The 25,159-nt window shown below is 39.2% G+C and overlaps 1 protein-coding gene and 1 long non-coding RNA gene across 2 annotated transcripts in view; one reads left to right on the forward strand and one right to left on the reverse strand.

Annotated features, from left to right (window-relative positions):
• LOC115906857 overlaps window positions 1-25,159 on the reverse strand; it is a 40,379-nt gene that overhangs the window by 10,169 nt on the left and 5,051 nt on the right. The gene's annotated exons all lie outside the window — the stretch shown is intronic.
• On the forward strand, window positions 8,587-23,809 carry GYG1 (glycogenin 1). Its single transcript, XM_030954379.1, has 7 exons — window positions 8,587-8,714; window positions 12,021-12,156; window positions 14,034-14,208; window positions 14,520-14,682; window positions 18,108-18,234; window positions 21,342-21,561; window positions 22,448-23,809. Exons 1-7 carry the CDS (start codon window positions 8,708-8,710, stop codon window positions 22,607-22,609), a joined length of 990 nt encoding a protein of 329 aa, XP_030810239.1. The 5' UTR covers window positions 8,587-8,707; the 3' UTR covers window positions 22,610-23,809.

Genomic DNA, 25,159 nt, shown 5'->3' on the forward strand with positions numbered 1-25,159 from the left:
GCAGGATGTCAACCACTAGAACAGGTTGCTTAGGGCCCCATCCAACCTGCCCCGGAACACTTACAGGACTGGGACAAGAGGTATTATGCTGCATCAAACCAGTAGCTGAAAAAAAAAAAAAGAAAGAAAAGAAGAAAAAATAAAGAAAAGAAAAAATAAGACAAACTTTTTAAAACATTCAGAGGTTTTCATTGGGTTCAAAAATTATGTAGCAGACCTAAATAAAAATAGCTGACCTATACACAGTTTGAAGGCAATTGCTCAGAGTTTAGCTAGGTATGTACCAGCTAGATCATCTCTGAAAGATAAGAGAGCGGACACTTTGAAGTAAAAGAGGAGTTAGTAACACTGGAAACAGTGTTAGGGAAGAGAAACAGGAAATTTGCCTTATTAACAGAGTAGTTAAGGAGGAGATTTATTGTGATATGCCATAAAACGAGTAAGGCTACTACTGAGTCCATGGTTTTATTTGAGACTAAAGAATGTCTTGTGTCCAATAGCTTGTCTACTTTCTTCTACTAAATCAGCTGATCTAGTAAAGACCTCTACCTGTGATTTCTGTTTCTTATGTCCTGCTGTATTGTACATGGTCACATTTCAATGTCACAGACATCATACTGAAGTAAGGGGAATTCCATGGCTTGCTCCCCCATATGCTGCAACTGGCACTAAAACTCTCTTTGTACCAGCCACGATTAGCTGTGAAGACACACTTGGACACAGGTCTTGGAAGGATGTGATGAGCAACAAAACAAGATTATAGAGATTTCTCTATGAGAGTTGTTTCATATAAGCAGCTCATAAAAAGCTAGATTAAAAACTGGAAGACCCCTACTTCAATATATAGTTTATGGTCCTGTCCATTTATCATCTTAATAGTTTATCATCTTAATAGTTTATCATCTTAATAGTTTAATGGCCACATTCTCCAGCATGACTCTGCAATGCATAAGAGCACTCTTACTGACATCTCCCAATCCTTTCACCTATCACAGATGTCCCCAGTTGCTACTCCTGCTGCTACCTCATTTCTTGCTCTTTTTCTCTTCTTTCACTTCTCATCTGGACCAACGCATAGCTTTGATCTGTCTTAACTCTCCAAGTGCAGTTAAGAAGAAATACAAAGCAGGAAAACAGTGTATAAATAGTAATTTTAGGAGAATGCCGTGCTTTCCCCTAAATTTCTGTTACTTCAGAACAAAGCTCTGTCATCTCTAATACAAGTAATCACAGAAGGGGGTCATTACAAGTTTCTATATAATATTTGTAGACTACCAGTGGCTCCACATATACCTAAGATCCTAGAAAGAAAAAACGCATTATTTTAAGTGAACTTAAAGACATTAAATATTCCAGGGATGAAGAAGATAATGGAACCAAAACATTTTCTACTATGCTATTTGTAATTGTTACTGGCTACATAAAGAGAGGTTTACTCTTTGCTGTACCTTTTTCTCAATGAAACACATTTTCTCAACATATATTGACATAAATGACTCTGTGCTTTATCCAAATGGGCTTCTTGAACATAACCTTTATTGATGTTAAGTGCTTAATAACTACAAGCTAAATGCAATGGTCTCTCAGCTGGACCATTATACTCATTAAACCTTTAAATGAAACAATTTTCAACTTATCTACAAAGTGGGATGTTTGTAGTATTTTTTTTTAAAGCAAGAATCATGCCACAAATAATTCTGTACTATAGCTTAAAAAAAACCAAAAAAACCAACCAACCAAACAAACAAAAAAAAAAACCAAAAAAAAAACCACCCAAAAAAGCATTTAAAAGAAAAATACTGGCTAAGGATTTATACTACAAAATTTTTATTCCTTTTATAACAGAGAATACAGGAATAAAATCCAGAAACTTTATATCAGTCATCCCTATGGGATCTAAAATATTCAGAACATCCCTTGATAATGGCTATTAGAAGACTATATGGGATCCCTGAAATAACAAAAAGTATGCCTTAAACTTTTCCTGAAACACTAAAAATTACATTTTAATCAGGGCTTCTCCAGAAGATACTGGGGAATACAGAATGAGAAAGCTCTGTAGCCTTGATTTAGTGCTAACAAAATGTTAAAGTTAACTACTGAAGTTTACTTCATACCTAAGATGTTTTAGTCACAAGCACTGCAGGGCTTCTAAAAAATTTAAATAATCATGGAAAGTATAAATTCAGCCACAAAAATAGTAGTGAAAAACTCTAAGGTTCAAAATGCACTCAAATCCCCCTGCTTTGTATCTTAAGTGTCACCCAAAAGAACTATATGAGTGTAAACTGCTATACCAAACTGATCTTCATAGGCAATAGCTGCATCAAAATATAAAACAGTCACTAGCAAAAGTGTCAGAAAAAAGGAAACAGAGCTTAGGCCTTGTTACTGTGTCAGTCATGGATTTTAGAACAACCTACAAAGTGTCCTTCCATCCCCAGTTTGTACTATTAAATTTATCTTCCTATGAGCAACTAATGTAAAGAATGCAGGGCATGGGTAATGTGATTGCTGTTGCCCAGCCCAGTGAACAGAACTGCTGCATCTGCATTGTGAACAATCTGGAAGCTGTGGGGAAACATGGATGAAAATCCTGATAAAAGACAATGAAAAAATAACCGGACTGTACAGTGAGAAAAGCGTGAGTGTTGTTTCAATGTTTGCACAGGATAAATAATGCTATGGCCTGTATGAACTATGCTGCTGGAAAATCATCATTGAACCACACCTGATAAACATGGATCAATTAATAAGAGAAGGCATTGTCAAACTACTTATGTCCAGCTTCCTAACATAGTCCCAAAATATTTTTAAGAAACCCATTTCATATACTGCAAGGCAGCTATATTTGACAGCTATTGTAACTATGAGAGAGTGTAAAATTAAGGATTAACCTTTTAACATGTGGACATTTTCTTGGAATGATGCCCCTGAGATAGCACACATACCCAGCACAGCCAACATAACAGAGCAAGAAGTTGTTTTCTAAAGAATTTCAACAGAAAAACAATTCTTTATCTCTTAAGTGAACTTTACAACACTACAGCACACAATTAGTGGGATTGAGGCACTCATAAGACTGACTCAGCACTCCTTTAACAGTTCACCAAATACATTTTTTATGCCCAGCCTAAGTATTTTTTAGTTCTGTAACAAAACCTCTGTCCTTCAGCACCTCTGACATTGGATTTAGCAGAGAGATGGGATTTCATGCCTACAGACCATATCGTGCCATGATGGGTTTGACAACAAGGACTTCGGATCATCCTCTTATATCCTAATCTAATGGCCTTTTTCTAATGCAAACCTGCACATCCTAAGATAAAACTCTATTTAAAGAAGACCTTACTAACGAACCCTTGAGCACACTGGCATTCTTAGGTCAAGAACCCAGGAATCTGTACCTCTAGGTTCACATCATTCAGCTCTGATTGTCAGTGAGGTCAGGTGCGGAACTTGTTACACCACAGATCTATACTGCTGATGTTCTGTGGAGTCCTGAGGAATTAGTGTAAGAAAGACCAGTGTTACCCAAACTGATGGGGTCGTGCTGAAACAATTTCTTTGAGATAATTAAAATGACGTCCCAAGCAATGTTGCTGTTGCTTCATGCTAGCAGAAACTGCAAACTCTCTCCCCATTTCATCTAAATGAGACCTATGATCACTTCAGTAAAAAAATGAATGTAGTAATGGTTAAATTCTCAAAGATGGGAATTAATACTTATGTAGATTTTTGACAACTATAATTGATGCTCATTATTGTTAGTGCATCATCTCTATAGTAATAGTCTAATCCTACACAAAGACTCTGTCTCTGTCTAGTTCAAAGAGGAGACTGAGGAGCAACCTCATTGTTCCCTGCAGGTTCCTGAGGAAGGGGTGTGGAGGGGAAGGTGCTGGGCTCTTCTCCCTGGAAGCTGGGGACAGAATGCCTGAGAATGGCTCAAAGCTTTTCCAGGGGACATTCAGACTAGACATTATTAAGGAAGCATTTCATTACCAGGAGAGTGGTGAAACACTGGAACTGGCTTCCTAAAAGATGGTTGATGCCCCAGTTATGTCGGTGTTAAGAGGCACTTGGATTGTGCCCTTAATACTATATTTTAACAATGTTTCAGCCCTGAAGTGGTAAGGCAGTTGAACTAGATGATCAGTGTTGATTCTTTCCACATGTACTATTCTAGTCTAGTCTAATCCTGATGCTATTACACTTTAGCTAGGGAAGAGGTCCAAGCATCTCAACTTGGTGATACTAAGGTTTTTCAAAAGGGAGTAAGTGCATTCACTCATTATTAATCATAAATGCTATTCCCAGTATATCACCCTGGCTTTTTTTTTTGGTTGTTATTTTTTGTTGGTTTTTGTTTGTTTGTTTGTTTGTTTGGTGGTTTTTTTTGCGTATGATTTACTCTAAAGTTAATTGCTTGGCCTAGCCTGGAGGAAGTACTAGCTTGAAATTCAACAAAAATCTAGCATGGAACAGAAGCATTGATGTTAAGTCAGAGTAACTTGGTAGAAGTATTGCCACTGCTTCCTCTCAAACCCTTGCTAAAATTTCTTGAGAACTTTGCATCTCCAGGAATTCTAGCATCTGCTAGTTTTTTAATTATTAAAAGTTTTAGCACTTCCTGTGTAAAGAAGAACATGCATGTTCAGATGACATACTAGAATTTTTCTATTTTGAGAGGGTTTAAAACTCCAGTCTGTTGAGGTAAGCATTTATAAGAGTTATTGTTACCAACTGAGGTAGAATACAGCTAGAATTCAGATACATGATTGCAACTCCCCTGTACAAATATAGAGCAAGAGAGTGTTTTACTGTTTCAAGTGAAGTGGTAAAGAGAGCAAAAATCGAGAAATACATAGCTGTCCTGCCTGAACTTATCACCATGGCAAATGACGAGTGGAACTGGTAATAAACCCGGGCTTTCTGCTCTCAGCCACATGTCCTGATCAGTAGGTCTTGTAGCCTCCCATCCCAAAAGAATCACTAGAAAAGGAGAGAAGGCAAAGATGAAGCAAAGGGCAAGTTAGGAGAAAAACACACATACATCTGCTATGTTTAGCCTATTTGCCAAAGGAAAGGAGGCTTATAAATCAGTTGTACATGGTTCTGTGTTCCTCAGTGATACTTAAACCTTTTCATTAAGTATAGGAAAGCAGCGGGAGGTCTCAGTATTAGAACTGTTTAACAGTCTTATAAAGACTGGTGAGAGAAGTAAATATTTCTCCAATGCACCAATTTTCTTCTTAATAGATGCCAAGTTAATCATGCAACCAGGAGAACAGCTTCTACTGTAGCTTGCTTGCATTGCAGATCACTGAGAATCTACCCAAAAGACAATACAAGAGAAACTGAGATCTACTTACTTCCCTGCTTATAGGAATGTTTATTTTATTGTGCTAAGTAGAAGAAATTATAAGAATTCCTCAATCCACTAAACATCTGTTCACTGAAATGCATAAATAACATGAACCAAGCAAATTACAAAGCCTAGCTTTTTAGAAGACTATCACATTTATCTAGCAGGTGGATTTTTTTTTTTTTAAGAAAATAAGGTCAGAACTATAAATGGCTTTGGGATGGGCAAAGAGAATATCTGTTAGGAAAGCAGAATGTGAAAAGCTGAAATAAGTTAGAGTGACAACATAGTATTTTGACTATTCAAATAGAAACATGAAAGCTTTTTCAATCCTATTGGAGTAAGCTACATTACACTGAAATCCTAGCACTGGGAAAAATTTGTGCCACATTTTAAAATTCTATGCAGACTACTCTAAGTACTCAATAGCTGTTCAGTCTAACTTCACAGTAAGGTCAAAATGAGAAGGGCTTCAAAAAGAGGAGGGGATGACCAGTACAGTTTTTGTCATCAGGGAAGTTTGTGACAACTTCAGGACAAGACAGAGATGGCTGGACAAAAATGAAATCAAATCTCTCAATACAGTCTTGAATTGAGCTACATTCTTTTCACCTCTCTATGCACTTCACACCACTGAGGCCTCTTTCCTAACCAGAGAGATTACCATTTTGATGTTGTAAAAACTGAATTCTAGTACTTTAAACTTGGACTGGATATATCATATTGACTCTTTGGGGTTGCTTTTAAATTTTTCCCCGTGGATTTTGCAGAGGCAGAAATAATGTTTAATTCTGAAACCTTCTCTACAATGTTTTATTAACTTAATGGTTGGACTCACTGTGCACATTTGCAAAATTATAATTGTAATCAATTTAAGTGGCTAATCATATACTTTAGAAGTTTACACTAAAGAGTCCTTTTACAGGGATAGCAGTTTCTGTTACTGCTATGTAAATCCTAACTATATTTCAAATCTACTTCTTAGTACTTGGTGTTTTGAAATGCTTTTTAAATTACATTATAAACAAGTTCCTATTAAAATAACACTATTAGGCATTAAAAATAGGACATTCTATAATGTATAAGGGTAACTGGACTTCTGTGACATGCATGGTGATCGAATTTTTTAATTGCATGATGACAGGATCATTTTCCATAGGACTTGCACCTTGTTCAGCGTGCCAGTATTCACCTAATGAGCTGCTAAGCAGCATTTTGTCCATTCTTTCTGAATGCTGTCTCTTAATCCAGCAAAATCTATTCCTTCTCCCTCCTCATTATTTTTTTATCAAGTCTTATTGTGTGCTGACAAGTAACAGTTTCCCTGCTTAGTTCCCATCCTCATATCTTACTTATCGTTTACCTACTCTTAAATTTATTCCCTTCCATAGAAGCTGAGGCCTAGCTGGGTTTTTTTGTTCAGCCTACCCTAGCCGTCACCTCACGAGAGGGTTTTCTGAGCATTCTTCTCTTTTCTGTGAGCTTTCTTCCTTCTATCCTCATGTCACGTGATCTTTTCTTCCATTTGTACCAGAAGCCAATGGGAGACCTGTTTCCCAGCTTCTTCCTGTGACTTTTCCCTACAGGTTATGGAGAAAGAAGTAAAAACAGTCAGTACAAAGGCACAGATGTACATACAATTGAGTCACACAAGGGAACCATAAAATTTACAGCCTGTTCAACCATGAACATCAGAAAAATTGAAAAAGTGCATGTGCAAACAAGCGTTAGCATAGGGGTGGATGCTGCACTTCTCTCTCACACTATCAACCTGAACACTGGCAATCCTAGGGATTTTTTCCTGATTGTTTAATGTGGAAACCAGAAGGAATTATGCTCTTTTGCTCCACTCTAACATAACACAAAGGAAGCAAGGGAAGGGGGGAGGGCAGTCACCAACAGTGGCTATTCTATTGTTTTCTCTCAAAAACTTGGCAAAGCAACAAGCTAGACACAGCTGAAATGTGCTGTCTAAAAACTTCTCAAAACTTTCATCTGAGACAGACACAAACCATGCCTAATACCATCATAGGGAAAGTTTGTCAAAACCACAGATACCTGAAAGAAGGGTTGCATAAAAAAATAAAATATTAGTAATCCCTGTACATGTACAACATTACCAGCATTGCCTAAAATTCTGATTCACATGCTTTTATGCATACGATGCATGAATTACAAATTAATGGTATGCTGTAAATGCATATTTTGCTTTGGGGTTGTTATTTTGTGGTTGGTCAAGAAACACTTTTTTGATTTTGGTATTTTTAGAAGTACATAATTTGATTTCAAAACAGGTCTACAAAAATTGTCTCAGCTCAAATATGATCTCCCATACTGGGGAAATTAGGAGTTGGAGGGCTCTTTGTTCATGAGTTTGCATTTGAGATTTTTTTTTGTTTTTTAAATCCGTCAATGGCTTATTTGCCATTTCAAGTCAGAAAGAAATCCCCTTACTAACAGACTTCCCTCCATTTATCGTAATCAAAAAGCAGTCATATTTCATTGTCTTGAGGAAGGTAACGGACCACAGGAAAGGATCTGGGCATCCTGGGGGACACGAAATTAAACACGAGCCTAAATGTGCCCTTCCTGAAAAGGTGAGTGGTATCCCGGGTTGCACGAGGCACGTGGAGGGAAGGGATCCCTGCCCTCTGCTCAGCACTGCTGAGGCCACACCTGCAGGGCTATGCTGAGTTCTGGGCTCCCCGGTTTAGAAGACATGAACACATTGGAGAGAGGGCAACAAAGGGCCACAAGGACGATGAAGGGACAAGAAACCATCTCTCCTAGGAGGAAAGGCTGAGACAGCTGCAACCGTTCAGCCTTGGAGAAGAGGCAGCTCGGCGGATCCCATCCACCTGTACTAATACCTGCAGTGCCAAGAGGACGGGACCAGGCTGTTCCCAGTAGTTTTAGTCCTTCTCCCCCCAGGGCTTAGCGACCACAGAAGCAACGCTCCTCCTGTGTACCACCGCCGCTCCCAGCCTGAGCCACAGCACCCTGACACGGTCCTACCCTCTATTCGCGCAGCGGAGTATTTTAAGCATTTTCGAGCTCCGCTTTACCCGAGAGGCACGGGAGTGGGTGGGCGGGGGGTGGTTTGAGGCCTCCCGGAGAGGACGCGGCGTCGGCCCCGGAAGGAGGGGGGGTGACGTGCCGCCGCCCCGGGAGGCCATGGCGGGGGCTCCGCCCGCGGCACCGCGGGGATTCCTCGGGGAGGGGCGTCCTCCGTCTGCCACTGACGCGCCGCTGCTGGCCCCGCCCCTATATAAGGGGCGGCCTCAGCGCGGCCCCGACCGCGGCCGTCGTGTCTCCCGCACCGACCTGCGCTCGGGAACCATGGCAGGTCAGTGTGCGCCCGCCCGGCTCGCGCCGCTCTTCGCGAGGGCCGCGGGCCGCGCTCGAGGAGCCGCCACGCGGCCGCGGGATCGCCCCGGCGGGATCGCCGCGGCCGCGCCTATTTTTAGGCAGCCGTCGGGGCGGCGAGCTGGTTTCGGCTGGTGGGGGCAGGGGCTGCTAGCGGGGGTTTCAGAGCCGTCCCGCCGGGCACCGCTGTGCGGTTTGAGAGGACGTGTACGGTGCCGGTTCTTTCCGCCCAGAGCTCGGTCGATGCTCTGCCCCAGGCTCCGTCCCCTAACGGGAGGGATGTCGCCCGCGTTGCGGGGAGCAGGATGGGCCAGAGAGGCCACTGTAGGGGTACAACGGCTCACAGGGGAAAACCCAGCCCTCTCCTGAAACGCCGGAGAGAGCTTGTGATTTCTGTGATTTTGATACTTTGCAGTGAGTAGGTCCTTACGGCTCTCCATGTAGGTGTTACTTCTTTCTTCGACTCTTTTTTTGTTTTTGTTTTTGTTGTTGTTTGGGGTTGTTTGTTTGTTTTGTTTGGGTTTTTTTTTGGGGGGGGGGTTCTTTTTTTTCCCCGATTTTCACCTAAAGTTGTCAGCAAAGTCGGTTTCATTTTCAGGTCTGGAAGCCTGCAGGAAGTGTGCCCTCTGATGCATGTCTTGATAAGATGCTCCTGTCTCTCTAGGAATCCTGTACTCAAAAACAAATGAGATATACTAGCCTATCTCTGACCTAACTCAGAGAATAGGAGAAAAGGCAAGCACCTGTGAACTCTGGCTATGCCTAGGACAAATCTTCCAGGAGAGTTTTATATGATCTGGGGCAAGCACTCCAGTAACCTCTGCATGCCATCAAATGAAAGATCGCTTCTAGCTCAGACTTCCGGGATGCTAGTGGGTGTGTAAGGGCTAGCACAAAAACTCTTGCAAAGAGATATTATAGTCTATGAACTGGGCAGCCAAAGAGTTCTCTGAAGTAGCATGGTTTTGTCTGGGTAAGTCAATTAGGAAGCTGGGCAACTGCCTCTCATTCTATGTGGTTTTGAGGACATACTCTCACCGAGAGTTCATTACGTTTCAGGCCTAGCAGTGGCTGCTGCGTAAACACAAGATTCTGTGAAGAAAGTGCTTACAGAGAAGGGGGAAAGGATGAGAAGGGAGACCCACACAGCTGAAATACTTGATGTTTTGGTAGAATGGACTAGTCTTTTGCAGATATAACTTCCATAGTAAGCACCAACTGGTCTTGCCCAAATTGTAGCATGAGCTCATGTACTTAGAAATTATATGGAAGAGAACGCTTAGGTATGATATACAGATGATATTGAGCACAGGATGATATAGAGTAGATACAATAGAAACTTTAGATATAGAATAAAACATAGTTTATTTGAAAGTTTGGAAAGTTATGCTGACTTAGATGGTCTCCAGGTTGGCAATATTAACCTCCTGTCAAGCAGTTGTAAAGTTTCCTCCTAGAGCTGGGACGCAGTAGGGGGCTGCATCATTAAATTGACTTTATTTCCCTAAAGACCTTTGTGTGTGAATATTCCATTTCAAGAAGATGAGACAGAATAGAAGTGTACCTGCTAACAGGTCAATGAAGAAAAGATCTGTCTTTCAGTGGCAAGGTCACTTTAACAATTAGTGCTACACTGCTAGGGGAAAAAAACCCAAACAACTTTCAGATGAATATTGGGCACAATCCCACTTTGTCTACACTGGATTTTTAGTGAGCTGTCTGAGAGCATAGTGTCAGACTTCCATGTATTGAATGGTAACATGCAAATTACCAAGTGAAAAACCCTGTCCTATTAGGAGGCTGTTTATACAACTTAAAATATTACACTCTTGCCCTTTAAAGAAACATAAAGTTGTTCTGCAGATTTGCTGAATATGAAATAGTACTAATAGGCAGCTAAAAGTAAATTGAAAGAAAATATCTTTATTCCTGGCATTATAGAAGCTTTTTTTATCTTTGTGATTGACCACTATAATCTAAATCCGTTGGGACTAGTTGGTTTTGCTGCTAAGCAAAATAGAAGGTTTTGTAGCTGGTCTATAGATCTTGCAGACCAGGTTTGCAGAGCTTATAGGCAGTTATGGTACGTGATTGTCTGCCGTCAACTGTTAAGGGAATATTAAGTTAAAAAGATATTGATGATGACTGCCTTGTGAGTTTAGGCGTTGTGCCAAACAACAATTTTTCTGAAAGGAGTCAGTATTTGAATCTTGCTACTAGGCTTGATAGTAAGCCTTTAAGTGCCCAGAACTCTCACTCTGATCTAACCTAGTTAACACCTTTTGTAATGAAAAGAAATCAAAGTTGCTAAAATAAATTTGACTCTTGAAATTCTTATGAAGAAACTGTTTTGTTGATAGAGTGAAAATGGATTGGTAGGAAAGACCATGCTTTGTAAAGCAATGTAACTTTGAAAGGAGGTCTACATTAAAATAGCTAACAGTGAACTGAAGAGCTTTTATAAGTTACTTGTTTGCTTTTATGAGTCCCCCTCTGGCAGTTTAAAACAACATGAAAGAAGGCAAAGCTTGTATAATATGGCTTCAATAAGTACTATAGGGTAAAACAATCTGTCTTAATCTATATTTAAGATACAGCTGGAGCAGGAGATTATTGTACCTCTTTTTGTTCAAAGAGTAAAAATTGTTCCTGCAAGTTCTAAATTGCTTTTTGTAGTACTAGTTACTTCCCGTTTAAATCTTGCATTCTTGTGACAGAGCTGCAATCATGGGTTGCAGAACAACTCATCTGCAAAATCCTGAGCTAGCAAAACTTAAAACTGTTGTCTAAGATATAATTCAATGCTTACTTTCATTTGAAAATGAATTGCAAGTTTTACGCTGCTTTAGCTTCAAGGTTGAGAGCTGAACCTAGAGAAACTCTACATCCACTAACTTTAGGCCAAAAGCAAACCCAGACTCCAAACAGTTTTTGTATAATAGCATATTAGTGGCCCAAGTAGAGGTCTTTAGAATTTTGCATTGTCTCTACTTTTGGCATGACTTATTTAACCTGTGGGCAAATTTGAACTGGTGCTCTCTTGAAACAGTCTTGATTTTGTGGGTCATTTTACTGCATTTTGCCATGTGTCAAGTTACCAATAGCAAATATAGCTATGCAAACAATCTGCTTCATTGAGTCATGTAGGAAGGCCCTGTACACAGAATTAAAGGGCACATCTTAGAGGTCTCACAGCAAGATTACCTAACAATACTAGGTTTCTAATGTATCTGTCTCAGAATAAAGTAGCGGATTGTGCTAACTTGACCACATTCATTTCTTCCAGACCAGTCTTTTGTGACTCTAGCCACAAATGACTCCTATGTGAAAGGAGCGCTGGTACTTGGTTCATCCTTGCAACAGTATAGAACAACAAGGAAGCTGACTGCACTCATAACTCCTCAGGTCTCAGATCTTATGAGGTAAGGTCACTTACATGCTTCAGACTGCAACAGTTCCTGCTGATGTGCAGGTTGAAAAATGGAAGTTAACTTTCTTAATAGTAACCTTTCAAAGCTCTGGAAGCTAAACAGCTAATTTCAGCAGAACTTATCTGGAGTTCTGTAAGTTCTTCAAACATGAAACTGTTTATGTTTTGGTGTGTTTTTTTTTTTTTTTTTCTTCCCTATAATGAGTTAAACAAATAGTCTGCAGTTAGAGCTCTAAGCCGTTACTTGATACTGATATGTCTGCTGGATCTTTGCTCTTTTGTAGTCCTGCTTAGAATTGTCCGATAATGTAATATTGCCCATGCATTTGTTAGTGCTATGTGTATGCATGTGGAGGTGGGGGCAGGAAATTAGTGTTTGTTTGTTTTGCAGAAATATTCCCAATTGACATAATATAACACAAGCTCTATTGAAATCTAGCGGACACTTCAAATTTTATCATGGGAGAAGCGAGCAGAACTGAGGTAGCACCAAGTATGTCAAATCAGCAGCTGAACAGAGGCATCTAACAAGGTCACCACAGTACATCAAATGAAAGTAAGAGGCAACTGCTTCCTACAGCCTCCTTAGAATAGTCTCACTATGGAGTGGACTGGATTCTTTCCACATGTAAGAGGGTAAAAAAAACCCAAACCACGAAACAGTTGATAACTATGGGAACTACAGATAAAAAGTCAAGATTCTCTACATGGGAAGTAATTCTGAAAAGAGTTATCAATATATAGACACAATAGAGAGGTGACTCAATAAAAAAAATGCAGTGACTTCCCCTGGAGTCTCCTGGCAGCTAAACGGTTGTATCGCTTTTAAAATGTTGCATATAGGAACATCCATTTCATCCTACTAGGTGAGTGTGCTCTTCTAAGATGAACCTTAAATGTGCCTATGTGCTAGTGAAAGCCACCTAGTACTGTGCCCTTAGACCGGTGATACTTATGTACCTAATGGTGTAATTGGAACTTGCATTTCTCACCCTGTCTCCACTAACAAAGTATGCCTGAAGTTCAGAAGCCCTGACCCACCAACTGTCAGGATAAAGACTGCCTGGCAAAGCAGAGTTCCAAAACTCATTTAAAAGCTCTGTGGGGCTTAAATTGTACTGGTAATTGCTGAGCATTCAAGATATGCTGAACAACAGTAAGACGTTACTGATGTTTCCTGTTTTAAGCAGCATGAACACCTTAATCTCTTGAACTGATGGTAATTCTCTATTGAAGGTAAAGCAAGGGTTAGATATCTGCCACAGAATTTCACTACACTGCCTGAAAGTTTGTCACTCTTTAGTGAATATGATACTGGTTCAAAACATTTTGTACCCACAGCCATAACTAAGTTAGTCTTGAAAAGACTTCATGGGATAAAGAAAGTTTTAGTAACTAGGTCTAGGCAGATGTCTCAAATGTCACAAATCCAGAACAGTGTAAATATTGCATAAAATTGTGTCTCAGCTGTTTTGGATTCAACTACTGTCCTGCTCAAGCTAGTCTAGCAGCTTCCCATTTCTTAATTGTCTGCTCAGAGTAGGCTTTTAAGTTGCTAGATATTAGAGTCTGGATGAAAAAAAAGCTTAGTGCATGACTTACTGAACTAGATAGCAATGCCAACTAAAACTCTGTGAAAGAAAAAAAAAAACCCAAAAGACTTCTTTGTTCCCCAAAATGTGCACATTACAAGCTTTATGGCAGACAGGTGTACTTGTGTGTTCCAAAATATGCAGTCAACTCTTACTACTTTTCAACAAGAAATGTTGCCAGGTTTCCTGTTATTCCACTTCTCTTTACGGAATCTGTCATGTGGTCTGCTGTTGGAGTAACACCAGAACTAAATCTTGCCAATTGACTCTTCCCCAGGAGAGTGCTGGAAAAAGTCTTTGATGAAGTCATATTGGTAAATGTCTTGGACAGTGGGGATTCAGCACACTTGGCGTTAATGAAAAGACCAGAGTTGGGCATCACACTAACAAAGCTTCACTGCTGGGAACTGACACAGTTTTCAAAATGTGTTTTCATGGATGCAGACACAATGGTAAGTGGCTATGTCTCATGGTACTTCTCAAAGGCCTAGTATCAGGGTTGTTGGATTTTTTTTCTGTGGGGTTTTTTTTAAGAGTAGGGATAATAGATGGACTAGTAAGAGTAAGAATGTGTGTGCCTTTTAAACTAAATTAACTGTTATGAAGTCTGTGGGGACTATTTATGTCAAGTATTGTCTTCTGTAACATGAACACTGATAAAAGAACTTCCTTTCATGTCTTAGTGTATTTGCCAAAATCCATGAAAAACATGATACCACAATTCCTAACCTAAAAGCATTTTTTTAAACTCCTTTACAATTAGGTTTTGTCAAATATAGATGAGCTTTTTGAGAGAGAAGAGCTATCTGCAGCACCAGATCCAGGCTGGCCTGACTGTTTTAATTCAGGAGTTTTTGTTTACCGACCTTCCATTGAAACATACAGTCAGCTGTTACAGTTTGCCACAGAGAAAGGCAGCTTTGATGGTATGTATTAATTTGTATTTCAGTGTAAGTTAGACCAAAATGGTCTAACAGTATTTGGGATGGCTCAGTAACCACATACATCTCATGGGGACTCTGTATGATAGAATTCTCAATGCAACCATGCAAAAATTGTATCCTTCTCAGAAATAGAGGCTATCATTACAATATGTAGTAGAATTACGTTTTTCAGGCTTAATGAAATAAAAACTGCGTTTGGCCTCCAGACTAACAGGTGTAGAATCATATAACAAGAAATGAAACTCCAGTACTATGCTTCAGACATTCCTAACATTCAAGGCTTGGATGTTCTATACTAACTCAAGCTGCTATAGAAAAAATAGTACTGGTCAACTTGAGCACAGCTTCAGAGAATCAAACATTTGAAGATACAGAAATCTCTTTGTATGCTATGTGATGGCTTCCTGTCATTATAGGGTAGGTAGTGACTGTCTCTTACCCAATATCAAATGCATGTAGTAGCCTTGGCTGCTTCCTACCATAGGTTACTTGGGATCTGCCACTGTACCAGGTTTCAGCTTGAGAAACCAAGTTGTGCTGTCCTGTAAGTCTACTTAATCTCTTACTGTTGCAGGAAAAGCTTATGTCCCTTGGAGAGACCTGTAGTTAAAAGCTTTGGAGTATCACTGTCTCCTGTCATTTAATTTCATTATGTAACTACTGTGGTAGAAAACAAAGTCTAACTGAAAAAAAATATAGAAAACGATGTAAATAAGACCATAAAATGAAACTCTCAGATAAAAGGTAATGTTGACTTACCTCTCAGAACTTTGTAAAAAGTAAAATATTCAGATGTCACTCCTAGTCTGCAGAATAATCCTTGTTACTGTAGGGATTCTTCTAAAGAACATTGAGCAGTTGCATGCTCAATGCTACCTAATGAAAATGAATACTGCCATGTAATACAGGTCAAAGGTGCAAACTGATCACCAGCTATAGCAAAATCTGTAGCATAATTCTGAATTGTTGCATTAAAACAAACAAAACCCCCCAAAACCAACCAAACACCCTGTCCTACCCCCTCCAAAAAAAACCCCAATCCCCGCAAAAGCAAGCAATCAAAAAACCCCCAAATGAATAGAACTATTTTTACAATATGCTTTTTGACATGAATGCTAAAGCCATGCAATGGTGAAAGTTCCTCTGTCCTAAACGCAAAGCAATTGTTGCAGCACTTAACAGCAAAAACAGTGCCTAATTGTTTTGTTATGGAATTTCTAGAACTGTAATTTGTACTTCAGCTTCAAAATCTTAGTTTTTATTAAATGGTAGCACTGATCTGAGTAATGATGCCATGGAGACCTAGACCGTCTGTATAAGCTACTGCTGAGCTCAGGAACTTGGTAGGGAGAAAGGGAATTGAAAATTAAATTGACCTAGAGAGTAATAAAAGGGCCTAGGAAACTTAGTAAGAGAAACCTATGAAGGGTCACTGCTTTTAATGGGACACAGGGATGCAAACTTAACAACCTACCAAACTATGTGTAGTTGAAGTCAAGCTGCAAGTGCCTTGTCTGCAGTAGGAGTAACTAGGGCATAGAAGACCTTCCAGAATATTTCTTGTATGTAACAGCTGACAGCTGCCTCCATTACTGTTGTCCAGAAATGGAAGAACGATGGCTACTTATGTAGACATCTACTCGGTCTGTCTAAACTTCACGTTTGTAGATAATAAAGAATATGTCATGTAACTACTCTAGATACAATCTAAAAGTAGTGGATAGGAAAGAAGAGTTTGGTTTTAGAAGAAATCTGGTGGTACTGCTACCTTAAGAATGTTGCTATTGCTTAGACAATCCTCTTGTGCTCTTTAGCCTGGGAACCAAAATAATCTTGCTGTATTGTACCTTAATATGTCTGTAAATATGTAGTTAATATTAAGTACTGCCTGATTTTTCACTTTATGTGTGAGATCCTGTTTATATAACAATACTCCTGTTGAAGTCTGAATTAGGACAGCTAGATACTGCATTCATTGTCTGCTTTGGCACAAATGCATGCAATCTGAAAAAAGGCCAAGGATGTAAACCAATCTGAGCAAGAGAAAGTCCTGTAGAGTAAGTTAAATACACGGTTGCTGCCCCTTCGGTTCTCTTATGATGGATATCAGTTTTTCAAAAGTGCTTTCCTTCCTTTATGGATTGAGAGGCAAGTCAGAGGTTTGAAATTGCTGGACCGAGTCTCTGGCTGTTTCTCATTTTGCAATCTGCATGTATGCTGACAGCTGTAACAGGATACCTAGAATTTATATTTGTCAGTGTACTGTCCGTACATCTAAGTTTATGCTCAGCGTCTAGATACTTCAGCTGCAAAAAGCAAATTCTGCTCAAATGGCACTGATGGTATAAACCTTAATACTGCCCTAAATCGAATCATAGGCCAATAAAAACCTTTTCCTGAGTCAGCAGAGACTGAGTGCTTAAGAAAATGAAACATTAAAATGAAACATTGTCTGCTAACTAAGCTATCCATTTACCTACCCCTTAACAATGCTACTTGTGCATGCAATGATAGGTGAAAGAATACAGCAAGTCAGAGGACTCCCTTCAATCTCCTTGATAAGAGGGATTATTACCATTTAAAGACTAATTGTATTCATTGTGATAAAGAATGAATGGATGTAGATAAATAAGTTTTCATTTCTCAGTTGCTGCTTATTAAGTAGTCTGCTCTGGCCTGAAGGCTATATTTATTTTTTAGCTAATCTACTACTGAGATACCAAACAACTTCAGATTCACTTAACCTTGTAACAACCTCTACTTGCAAACTAACACATGACCCTTCTGAACACAGATTGTTATCCTCATTTAGTGGTTAGTCAGGTGCTTTTTAGTACAGAATTAGGAACACCTGTTATCTGTTAAGGAATTTGATAGAGTTCTACTGTAATTGTCAAGAAGACTACATGTGCTTTTCTTATCAGATCAGTGTAGAGGTAGATGCATCTGGCATTGCAGGTCAAACAGGCCACTGATACCCTAACTCTGATAGTGAGATGATGTTGGGAATGCATCTGTAAGCATAAGTAATAAAACTTATTGCTGCCATTTGATCTTCTGAGCTACAGCTGAGCAATGCTCAGTTGTACTGTTTTATTGTGGGGTGTTATTGCTGTGTTATACAGACTGAACTTAAGCTGTAAAAGAAACTGAATGACAGAGTTTGTGAGCAGCTTCCTATCTTTAACAAAAGTAACCCCCTATATACTATTTCATTCTCTGCATTTTTGGAATATTCAAAGGCTGCAAGGTTTACAGGGTTGTTCACAAATAGGACTGTAGTGCTCTGTGCCAGACTTCGACAGGACACGAGAACTGCATTACTGACTCCTGCTTAGTAAAGTGACTGAAAAAGATTTTCAAATAGCTGTCTGATGCTCGTAGCCTATTAATGCTTTCTCTTTTAGGTGCAGATCAGGGGTTATTAAACACCTTCTTCAGCAGCTGGGCAACAACAGACATGAGCAAACATCTACCGTTTATTTATAATTTGAGCAGCACTTCTGTATATTCCTACCTTCCAGCATTTAAAGCGTAAGTTGAAAACTTCAAGAAGGCCTTCAGAGCTTACATAAACTAATTTCTTGTAACAGAATGAACAGGCATGATGTGAGCTTACACAGGTTTTTAGAAGTAGACTGTTCCTGCCACTCAAAATATCATAATTTCTTCTCTTTAAAAAAAAAGTTGAATTGATGAAAATCAAATTCAGCTGTATCTGCAGCTTAAACCACTCATGCCTGGTGATAACACTGAAGTTGAGTAAGCACATTTGGCAGGTCACTTGCAAAAGGAAAAACCACTCCTCCAGTACAGGATACAGTTTAGACAAGTTCTAACCAATGGCAGTAGGCTCTTTAATCAACTGGAGCTGACCTTCAGCATGTCACTGGTGGTATCCTTCCTACTTAGATAACTTGCCCTTTCTTCAGTCCAGTTACTTGGGGTATTTAACAACCAGTAGTTAAAGTTTCATCTAATCAACCTATACCATTCAAATAAGTGTGGTGAACAAAGATTTGTATCAAGCTAGAATTCTCTCCTAACAGTCTTTCTAGACCTCTGTCAGTTCCCTAAGTAACAGCAAGATGGAACAAAGAATACAGCCAATCACATATCACTGCATATTTCCTCTGTGACAAAGCCTGTATCCTCCCTAGCTAGCAGTGTTAGTGAGTAAACTGCATGGCAGAGGCAGGGTTGCGCAAAGTGTTATAACCATCCAGGAGAAAGGGGGCGGGGTGAGGGGGAAAAGAAGGGAAACTGAAGTGTTACACAGAAACTCTTTATCTATTATGAGCTACAGAAGTTGGAGGCAAGGAAGAGGGAAAGTGCCAAGTGCATAAAAACAATCTGATCTCTGAATGACATCAGGTTACTAGTGTCTAAAGCAGCAGCTGGCATAAGCAGGCCTTGCTGGCTCAAGATCAAACTATGTCTTGTGATCAGAATACTATTTGGAATCTTGTCATGCTAAAAGTGGAACACTTATTTAAAGAAATATATGCAAGCCTCGGAATGACTAAGTAGCTGGATAGCATTTGATAAACTAACATCTATTGTAAAGTATGCCCTCTTTCCGTGGCTGGCTGTTAGTCACATGACTTTAATTCTACAAATTACTTAGTTGCCACAGAACACTAATTGGATCTGAGAGTTCTTGACAAAAATTATCTTTAACTGATCAAATCAGTTGCTTAACTGAATTCATCAGACCTTCAAAAATAGAATGCTGGAAGTACAGCCCTTGTAAGCAACACTCCCTGCTCAATAGGTGGAACAAGTTCCCTTGGTTAGATCAGCAGCTACACTCTTGATAATCAACAATTAGAATATAGTGAAATTTAAACCTACTGACAGTAATAGCTAAGTTTTTTGCAGCTTTGTACAGTGAGACTAGATTTCACAGCAGTCTCAGTAATCCTTTTTCCAAAGGAAAATGCCAATTCATGACAAATGCTCTCTGACTTCAAAACATTGATGAAGGACTTTTCTGGGAGATGTGGAAAGACAGATTAGTTGCTGAGGCCAGTGTGGACATAAAACTTCCTAACAGTTGAGCTTAAATGCCCAAAAAAAGTATCGCAGGTCCAGAAATTATCTAGAAAGCAGATGCTGAAAACATTGTAGAAGCTTGGCATCTGTTGTTTTGACTGTAAGTAGACAGGATACCAAGAGTGTACTTCTCTATTTGCAACAAATGTCGTGATACTTCTTATGCATTCTATTCTCTTGATTTTTGAACAATAAGTTTCCTTAGAACAGCAGCAGCCCAAGATGAAGAAAACTCAGGTTTAGTACTGACAGCTAATAAAACTAAGGTAGTCTCCTTACGCTAAATCTTGACTTTTGGGGTTTAAAGTTAAAGCCCAGTAACTGACCTCTTGAAGACACTTTTTTTCATGCAGTTAAAGCAAATACTTGGCCTTTCATGCACGCACAAGTCTTCATTCTGCAGTAAGTTCAGTTGTATTGAAAACATTGAACATGAACATTGAAATATAGTCAAGGACCTTAAAATAGTATGAAACCTACAACCCCATCCAAATGCATACTTGGTTTGAATATTCTGTGGCTCTTGAAACACACCCATATGGTCTCCATACAGAAAACTCTTTAACAGCCAAGTCCTGGTCAAAATGACCAGCATCTGCTTAACAAAACATAAGCCAAGCTACTTGATGTTACTCTCCATTTCAGTCATATTATGTTGACAAGAAAGCCTAATGTGATACAAACGGAACTAGGTGAAATAGTCACTGTTAGCAGACAGACTACTGTTGCTTGTTCACAAAACTGAATCAAGCTAAAACCCAGCTCTGGAACTGTAGGGGAATGACATGAATGTTGTCTCTTTCAGTGTTTAGTTCTTTACTTGAGAAGAGGTGCATCTCATCTTTACTTTTAATACAGAAGAACATACTGATAACAGCTGGGACAAAGCTAGAAGTCCATATTGAAAATAGTTTAAATGGTTTCAAAAAGAAACAAAAACAACCCACTAACAAACCCACGCACGGTTGCCCTAAGGTTATTTAGGAAGTAAGGGTTGTCTAAGGAAGACCCTGCTGCACCAAGATCAGGAGTGTTCTGAAATGCCTTGGTTATACAAAGTTGCTATTTTTCAAGGACATGGTCTCCTTGCAGCAGAGCCATCCAATGATCCATTTCTACAGGGCTATAAACTGAAAGGGTAACTCTTAACGCCGACTGTTCTCTACCTAATACTTGTAATGCTTAACTCTCTGGCTTGCTGACTTTGGAGTAGAATCTTTTTCACTTTTAAAACCAGTTCCGATTGCAACGGCTGCTTGAGACTGCTCTCCCCTGAGCTATGGACATGACCCTAAAGACTTGATTTGTCTGTAAGTATTTAAATAGCCCAGACCGCTAGGTTTTGGCTGTATTCTGACTAGTGCAATGTAGAATTCAGCTTGCATTTTTTCCATTGTTTCACAATGCTTTCAGTCCCAATAGGCATTGGCAGTTTGATCATTTAGTATTTAGCCACTTAAATATTCATATTTCTGTTTTCTGGACAAATACAGAAATAACAGGTTAAAAAAAGTTATGTCTGACTGTCTAAACTTGTTTTCTAGACACATGTACAACCTGACTTCTAAAATTTTTCTGCCCAACAGGTTTGGTGCAAATACTAAGGTAGTGCATTTCCTGGGAAGCACAAAGCCGTGGAACTATACATATGACTCCAGAACAAAAAGCATAAAGGGCAACATGGATGACCCTAAAATAGTTCACCCAGAATTCCTCAATATGTGGTGGGACACCTACATAGCTGATGTTTTACCATTACTAGAACAGCATGGAATTGTTAAAGAAATTACTACAGGGGTAAATATGGTACGTGCTCTAATAATCTTGTGCATCCATACCTAAGTATGGATGACAGGTTATTTACCATTGCATCAATTTCCCTTCCCTCTGTCCATCTCAAAGCATGGGTGTGGTTTAGTTTGTGGGATGCAGGGTATTTTAGTTTTCTTCTCTTAAGCTTGGAATAAATAATACTATAAAAGAGAAGCATGCTAGACAGGTCTTGGACATGGCTGTATGCTTGCCTAAAACAAACTGTGTACATAGTTAATGTAGCACCAGGTCTTATACTGTAGTAACTTCTTTGATGTAGTAACTTCTTTAATTTATACAGAGAAGGGTCTAAGTCTTAATGTGTTGCAGCTAATAAGGTTCTCAAGCAGAAGAACCCCAGTTCAGCATGCAAATATGTACATACAGATCTTGCATGGTGAATCACATTGCCTAGGACAACCAAAGTAATGCTTCTAACTCTAGTTCTCATTCACAGAGTTTAGCAGCCTGCATCTGACTGCGGACTTCTTAGTCTTAGCTTAGTACCTGAACCAGTTTAAGTTCTCAGCCTTTCTAAGACCAAAGTTATTGACCTCTTCAGATGTGCTTCTCTTGGTAATCTTGCATCTTTCTAACAAACTATTTGCAGCTATCGGGCTTGGTCTATACTCTGGCTTTCTCTTGTGGCTTCTGTAGAGAGGTATGAAGAACCGAACTTTTACTTTTTTCTTTCTTTTTCTCCTTGCTAACATCTGTAACTCTGCTTTGTTATTTTGCTAGGAAAGCTGCACAATCCCTACCCACTGGCAATGCATGCTACTGCGCATGATAGCATCAACTTCGTTGTCCCATTCTATGGCCTGTTGTCGCTTTAGCTGCGCAAAGTATTTCTGTATTTTTACTCTACCTTTCCTTTCAGGCAGAAGTTACAGAGGCAGTGTCCCACGTATCAGTATCACCACTATTACCAACTGAATCTTCAGAAGAACGCAAGGAACGGTGGGAACAGGGCCAAGCTGACTATATGGGAGTGGATTCCTTTGACAACATCAAGAAGAAACTTGATACCTACCTTCAGTAGAAGTGCCTGTCTCAAACAGTGGTGATGCAAGGACTTGTGCCAGAACTAACAGCTAGAAAGGTATAGATGGTGGTCAGTTACACTTGCTAGTAGCTTGAGGAAAAACTTCTTGGCTGAAGGCCTCTGCAGTGCTACAGACGAAGACTGAGCAAAAGCTAGGAAGCAGAATCCTTGGGCCACCTATTACTGCCCAATTTCCAATTCTCCATACTAGATAAAGCCAGGTATTTTCAGCTTAAAATTTCTTCTGTTTTGATCAATTGGCTCAACATATTCTTTAAACTGGGTTTGTTACCTCACCTCATTAGGTGATTAGCATTGATTCCTTTGCTTGCTGTTTTAGATGTAAAATCTAATTCACGGGATTGCTCATACACTGAGTGGTAGCCATTCTGCTTTACCATAAATGTATTAATGACACTGGGATACATACATGTAACAGTAATAGCACTGCTTTGCTCTTCCAGTCACAATTGCACTGAAATTTTGACCAGGTTCTTACGCACAGTGCCTGCAGCATGGCAGAATGCATTTTTCAGTTCTGTATACTATGGGACTAGTAAACTGAGTTTTATCTGTTCCTTGCAATGTTGCACTTGATACAAAAATAAAAAGTTGTCGTGCATTTCTGTCTTCCCTAAACTCTTGAGCAATTAAAAAAAGGAGCTTTAAAGCAGTCTAACTAAAATATTCAACAGGTGTAAATACCCCTTAAGCCTTGCTGATGTTACTCAAGCTCTCATTAGCAAATGTCCATCTTTTAGTTCATAATTATTTAGAAGTACTTAGTCATTTGCTAGGGAGTTGTTTAGGGCCAATCCCTGTATTAACTTGCCATAAATATAGGACAGGGCAAGGACAATATATGAGGACAATATATGAGGAAGTACCTACTGAAGGTGTTTACATTAGTAACTTGAAGTTTGGGAAGAAGGCATCCTTCTTTCAAGCGACTAAAGAAACACCATCCCTAATGTAAGCCCTGTACATTGAACTTAGTCATAAAAGCAACTGTGATACTACTTTGGCAAAGAAAGCTTACATAGCTGCTTAAGTAACTGTACCTACCCTGGTAAGGAAAACTACTCTTTCCATATATAAAGACAGTAAGGGAAGTGCTTTTTTTGCCACACTCAGGCTACATGTACTCCAAGACACATGGAAAAGCAGTAAAAATAAAGCATGCTAATGACAGACAGATTGCCTGTCATCTGTACTAAGGTTTTCTACCCTTTAGTCAAAAGTCTAACCAGATCAAAATTAGTGTTTTTTGACAGCTGTACCTTGCACAAATCCAGCAACACTACGAAAATATTAATTCCTTATTTCCTAGTAGAGAAGGATTTTGGCTGGAGTTTAGTGATGGTACTAAATCTTGAGCCTAGAGATAAAATAGACAATCAACAAGCTCTCACCATTTGCTGGTAAAGCAGAAGACATAATATGAGTGTAAGGGTTGGTCTATTTTAACTTGTTTTCACTGCTTAATTCCTCTATGACTTAGTTGTTCACCATTTAGAAAAAATGCTAAAAGATGAGGTCCAAACCAAAGTAGCTTGTAGCTACTTAAAAGAACATAGTATCTGAAATGCAGGTTGTAACTAGCCCTTTCCTGTATGGGTTTTTCTTTTGCTGTGTTTTGTTTGTTTGTTTGTTTTGTTTTGTTTGTTTTTTTAACATATAAATTTGAAGTTGTGTGAAAGCAGGAGGGATTACTAGTTACAGTCTGTAATGACAAAAGTATACTTTATCAAACAAATATTGGAGAGTTCTGCATACTCAAAGACTACTCTATGGAAAATGGTAACATACTCTTTTAAAGCCAAACAGTCTACCTTGTCCTCCCCTTGTCTGTATTCATACTGGAGAGTAGGGACATTACTTCTTTTTAAGCTTAGTTGGAGAGAACCAAGAAAGTATAAAAGTATGATACTTATGACCTGCCTGAAAATTTGGTTTAGCATGTATGTTTCGTTACATTAATACAATAAGATAAGGAGAGATGCTGAACAAGATGAAAACTAGCATGTTTTGGGTTAACAAATACAGTTAGTGAAGAAAGATAACCTGAGAAAAGAATTCTGCTGTAGCCTCTGTAACTCATACTATGCTCAAGTGTTTAACCATGGCCTCAGGAAAGGTATGACATCTATACCAAATTCTATGCAGCTTATTTTCAATAAAATGACCTTTATGTCATTATTTGCCACTATTACCTTCACAATTGCTGTAGGCAGCTTTTGCAGAAAAGCAAAAATCCTTTTTTCCCCTTGCAATAGCATCACTTGATACATCAAGCAGTTTTCTGCCCTAATCTGAACGTAGTCAAAACAGCACTATACTCTAAACATCATTATTCAGAAGAATCACATCACTGCTTAGATTGCAACTCAAATATTGGAACTTCATTTGCCATTATGAAGCCTATAATCTAAGGTTTTCCTTAAATGGTGACAGCTCAGAGCAACTCTTAAAAGCTTAAGAAGCATTTTTTCCATATACATCTTTGTTTTATGTATAAGGTAAGAAAAAAAAGAGGAACAAAAACCA

The sequence above is a fragment of the Camarhynchus parvulus genome, chromosome 9 (genome assembly GCF_901933205.1).
Source record: "Camarhynchus parvulus chromosome 9, STF_HiC, whole genome shotgun sequence".
Classification (NCBI taxonomy): Eukaryota; Metazoa; Chordata; class Aves; order Passeriformes; family Thraupidae; genus Camarhynchus; species Camarhynchus parvulus.